This window comes from Physeter macrocephalus, chromosome 7 (genome assembly GCF_002837175.3).
Source record: "Physeter macrocephalus isolate SW-GA chromosome 7, ASM283717v5, whole genome shotgun sequence".
Classification (NCBI taxonomy): Eukaryota; Metazoa; Chordata; class Mammalia; order Artiodactyla; family Physeteridae; genus Physeter; species Physeter macrocephalus.
This window is the reverse complement of record NC_041220.1, coordinates 156,108,635-156,113,895: the sequence shown is the minus strand read 5'-3', so window position 1 is coordinate 156,113,895 and position 5,261 is coordinate 156,108,635. Positions and strand designations below refer to the sequence as shown.

General features: G+C 42.0%; 1 protein-coding gene across 1 annotated transcript; it reads right to left on the bottom strand.

Moving 5' to 3' along the window:
* Positions 1-227: 227 nt before the first annotated feature.
* On the bottom strand, positions 228-4,474 carry TLR8 (toll like receptor 8). Its single transcript, XM_007121208.4, has 2 exons — positions 1,407-4,474; positions 228-296 (listed from the first exon to the last, which is right to left on the bottom strand). Exons 1-2 carry the CDS (start codon positions 4,472-4,474, stop codon positions 293-295), a joined length of 3,072 nt encoding a protein of 1,023 aa, XP_007121270.2. The 3' UTR covers positions 228-292.
* Positions 4,475-5,261: the final 787 nt, after the last annotated feature.

The following is a 5,261-nucleotide window of genomic DNA, read 5'->3' as shown; positions in this document are numbered from 1 at the left end:
AGTTTGCATCTACTAACCCCAAACTCCCAGTCCACCCCCTTCCCCCTTGGCAACCAAGTCTGTTCTCTGTCCATGAGTCTGTTTCTGCTTCGTAGATAGGTTCCTTTGTGTCATATTTTAGATTCCACACATAAGTGATATCATATGGCATTTGTCTCTCTCTTTCTGACTTACTTCACTTAGTAGGATAATCTCCAGGTGCATCCGTGTTGCTGCAAATGGCGTTATTTCGTTCTTTTTTATGGCTGAGTAGTATTCCATCGTATCTATGTACCACATCTTCTTTATCCATTCATCTGTCAATGGACATTTAGGTAACTTATTTTGTATTATAGATCTGTTTCCCTACTGTGTATTTATTATATGCTCATGATGTGAAATGAAGCATTTTAATCATTAATTTCATGATTCACAGCAATGGCAATTGACAGATACTCTAATTTAGCTGCACACTTTAAAAAAATGGTTAAGAAGTAAAAAAAAAAAACAAACAAAAGCAAAACACTTTAAATACCATCCATCTTAGCCTTTAAATGGCATCTAAACCTTAGAAGTGAAATATTATAGCCAGTATTTATAAAAGTAATTGTAAAAGAAGGACTAATGCAAACACAGCATAATATAACCACATAGCCATGGATATATGATAAATCTAAATAGCAACTTAACATCAGAAGTATCATAGTTGCAAAAGTTCTGAGATATTGCAATGAAGGTATAGTAGGCCAACTGCTAAGATGGCCACAATGGTCCCCTCTCCTGGTATTCACCATTTATGACCAAGATGGCAGGCTGAGCGAGGCTATCACAACCGCCCATCTCGGTCATGGACTACTTTTCCAGGACTGAGGTGATCACTCCCATGGAGCTGGCAGGGCCAGTGATTTAATTCTAACAAGCAGAATATGGCCAAAGTGATGGGTTATCACTTCCCTGATTAGCCTACAAAGATGGCGACTTCCACTGTGTCAGCAATCTCTCTCTCTTGTTGGCTTTGATGAAGGAAGCTGCCACAGCAAGGGGTCCACGTGGCCGGGAACTGAGGGCAGCCTTGGGCCAACGGCCCAGGAAGAACTCAACCCTGAAAACCACCACATGAGTGTGAGCTCAGAAGTGGACGCTAACCCTAGCAGATGCCTGTGGCCCTGGCTGACACGGAGATTACAGCCTTTGGGAGGCCCTGAGCAGAGGACCCAGCGACAAGCCACGCCTGGACTCCTGATCCACAGAGACTATGAGACGACAAATTGTATCATTTTAAGCCATTAAGTTTGGGGGTAATTTGTTACACACCAAGTGATAGCTAAGACAGAAGGGTCATTGCTGTGCATTCTTAGTACGTTGGCGAACCCGGACTTAACATCAGTTAGTACTGCTTAATGGAATTGACATACAAGTTGTTATACCGTGAATCATTTGCAGTTAAGACGACATTTTTCAGACTCTGCCAAAACAAGCCTTCCGCCTGGGGGTTGTCAGGCCACTGGAGGATGGAGCTCTTGCAGATCCTTTGCCGCAGCCTCAGATACTGCGAGTGCTGCAACACTGGCTCCAGCAGAATAAAGACGATCACATCCATATTCTCATCTATTAGCCTCTGCAAGGCCAAGTAGAATGCTGTTTTAAAGTTCCAGTTTTTGGCATACTTTTTGGTTAGAACAAATATTGTTTTCTTGCTTTGGTTGATGCTCTGCATGAGGTTGTCGATGATGGCGAGTCCCGGGTCCCAATCCCTTTCCTCTAAACAGAGGAGCACATTTTTGTCCTCACTCTCTTCCAGGTGGAAGCGCAGCTCATTGATCACCCAGTCCGTGACAGAGGCGTCTTTGGTGTCATAAGAAACGTAAGCATCGTAGAAAGTCTGGGATGTGGAAAGAGACCTGTAGCCTTTTACCTTAGCTAAGCACACATGATAGAGAAACCAAGCATCCCAGTAAAACCAATGATGAGCCAGGGCAGCCAGCATAACTGAGACGGTGACAAAAAAGGTGAAGAAACAGAATATTGCCGCAATGGTATCTGAAACACAGGTTGTGAGCTCTAGACTCACAATGCTCTTGCCTTGTTGATCCCCAGGACTGCTGCAAATGACATCTGTCAACCTGGGAATTGTGACGTTCAGATTGCCATCCATCCATTCTCGAAAATCTCCAATGTCACAGGTACAGTCAAAAGGGTTTCTACCTAGTTCCAAAATGGCTAACTTGGTGGCGGTGTTAGTTTCAAACGTGGATTTGTTGATCGTCTTGAGCTGGTTGGCACTTAGATCGAGGTGTGTCAGACTGCTGGCTTCGGAAAGAAAGCCAGACGGCAGGTGGGAAATCCTGTTTTGACCCAGGAGCAGCGTCTCAAGAGAAGGTGTGACTTTCGATTGGCTATCAGTTACAAAGAACAGCTCGTTTCCACTTAAGTCAAGCAAGCAGAGATGAGGAAACTGCGGTAGTAATGACCAGTTAAAGAAATTTAACCTATTATCATTTATATATAGTTCGGTGAGACTCCGGGGCAAGTTAAGGAAGGCTTCATCGGGGATACGCTGAAGGTTATTAGAGGCTAAATGAAGCCGTGTCAGATTGCTGAGATATTTAAAAATTTGCCAGTACCTGACATCTTGAGCATTCCACAAAAGGTCAAGGCGGTTTCCACTGAAAACTAATTCTTCCAGGGACATGCTTTTCAGGTATGGTTCTGTTAAAGTAAAAATACTGTTGTAGCTCAAGTTTAAAACTTTCAGCTGAGTTAAATTTTGAATAAATCCTAGACGGTGTGTTACCCCTGCTATGCGGAAGTAGTGAGCATTGTAGCTCAGATCCAGAACTTCTAACAGTGGCAATTCGCTGAAAGCTGCATCATCATCAAAGTCTAGTCTGTTGTTTGTCAAATCCAAATACTTGATACCACGCAAAAGTGAAAATTCAGTTCCGTTTAACGCTTGACCGTTGCCATTTGAAGACAGATTTAAACAGGAAATGTTCCTAAAACCTTCAAATTGCTTTATCCCAATAAAGAAAATACTGTTCAAGCTTAAATCTAAGGCTTTGCCGTAGTTGGAGCATTGTGGCTTTATCAAAGGTCTGGTGTCATGATAAAAATTCGAATGTGGGTCAAACTCAGTATCTGCTGAGCGTGGCTTAAGGATATGCCTTTGGAAAGAGGGGCCATTTGCATCCTGCTGCTCGGTATCACTGACCAAGGGTGATATTCTGTTTTCGGACAAGTAAATGATTTTCAGGTTGGAGAACGACTGGAAAACGGTAAAATCAATTTGCTTAATAAAATTAACGCCCAAGTTGATAGCCATTAAATTTGAGAGGTTCCTCAGGGGCTGGAAATCTTCGTTTCTAAGTTCCTGGAACACATAACCTCTTAAATGCAATATCTGGAGAGATGTAAGCTTAGAAAAATTTTGAGAAATATTAATGTATTGTGGATATTTTTTTAGCTCGTAGTTGTAAGATAAGTCAAGTATTTCTAAGGAGGGCAGTTTTGCCAAAAATTCCCCAGAGGCTATTTCGTCCATTAAATAGTTGAATTCGAGATGCAGCCCCTTCAGATGACGCATGTTGTCAAACCAGGTTGCAGGAACCTTCCGGAGCGAAGTGCTAGAGAGGTTTAGGTAGCGAAGTTGGGTCAGGGTTTGAAAAGCAAGAGGATGTATCTGAATTGAAGCATCTCCTTTGCAAGGTACGCAGGGAAATGGCGCGTTAAAACATCTCGGGCAGTTCCCACTTAAATCTAGTACTTTTAAATTTCTCAGTCCCTTGAAGTCTTCTTGACTGATGTTTGTGATGTTGGTGTTGCTAAGATAGAGCTCTGTTAGGGAGCTTGGCAGTTTGGGTGGCACGTGGTAAAGGGGATTAAAAGATAATGACAGCACCTTCAACTTGGTAAGGTTTTCAAATGTTCCATCTTCTATGGCAAAGGTTTTACTACAAGCAAAATAACAGTTCCAGCCCAAATAGAGACTTTCCAGATTCCTAAGTCCAGAAGTGTTCTTTTTCGTTAACACAGCTATTCTATTTTGAATTAGACTAAGTTTTTTCAAGGATTTTGGCAAACCAGCCGGTATTTCTTGTAACTGGTTGTCTTCAAGCAGTAACTCCCTTAGGTTTTTTAGGTTGAGAAGTGCCCCGTCTGTAATAGTCATACCGTTCTTTACAGCAGGATTTTCATTCTGGGGCCACAGCTTGACGTTATGGTTTAGATTGATCTTAGTCAGATTTTGCAGCCCTTGAAATGATTCATTTGTTATGCGTCTGATGAAATTACCAGACAGGTCTAGTTCTGTCACACTTTTGTCCACTGTTTGGGGTACCTCGTGTAATTGACGATTGTTACATTCTGCAGTAACAGAGCCATTTTGTTTTGTCTCATCGCAAGGATAGCTTCTAGAAAAATTGGCTTCAGCGAAGAACTCACAGGAATCAGAGATTAGCAGGAAAAGGCAGGTCAGAAGCAAAAAGTGAAGAGTCATGTTTTCCTAAGGAAAATCAAAGTGGGGTCACAATATGAGAGTGGCAATATTTGCCGGGCATTTCATGATGAAATTCACAGTGCTTCAACCATACATGGCCTGAGTTTCGAAGTGGGAGTTCTCTTAACCGTTAAATACACTGCATTAAATTAGGTTCCAAACGATTTTAGTTTTTGACCGTGTTCAGCTTCGTGGTGCTCAAAGAAGCGAAAGATGAAGCTATCTGAGATGTGATGACAAGAAAACCTGAAAAGCTTTTGCAGAAGCATTCATCAAGATGCCTCACCACCATAACGGGCCTGATGCTGGACCCTGGCTATGGTTCACGCCAGATCTATAGCACAGCAAGCTATATATCTGTCGCTTCGACCTATTAGCATAACTCGATGAAACTGTGGCCAGTCCCAAGGAGAGTCCAGATCCAGAGATGACTCTTACCTTTTGCCTACACAGCATATACTTTATTGGTATTTCCCACAATTTTTCTATACCTCTGTGATGGTATGTATCAAATTCTCTTATGTCCTAGCATGAAAGTGGACATTTTCTGTCGATAATAATAGCAAACAAAGTGTCACGTTTTACGCCAAACAGAAACATTTTCTCACCCATGTTTATGTTCCCAGCAATAAACGAGATAGGTCCTATTATTATCCATATTTTGCAACTGCAGAAACAAACTCAGAGACTTACCTAACTTTCAGAAGGATAACACACTGTAGAGGGGAGATGAGCCCATCTGATTCCAACATGGCATTTTTAATCACTAACCGTCATGCTGCACAAT

Coding starts and splice junctions, on each gene's coding strand:
- TLR8 (XM_007121208.4), bottom strand. CDS start 4,474: ATGACTCTTCACTTTTTGCTTCTGACCTGCCTTTTCCTGCTAATCTCT.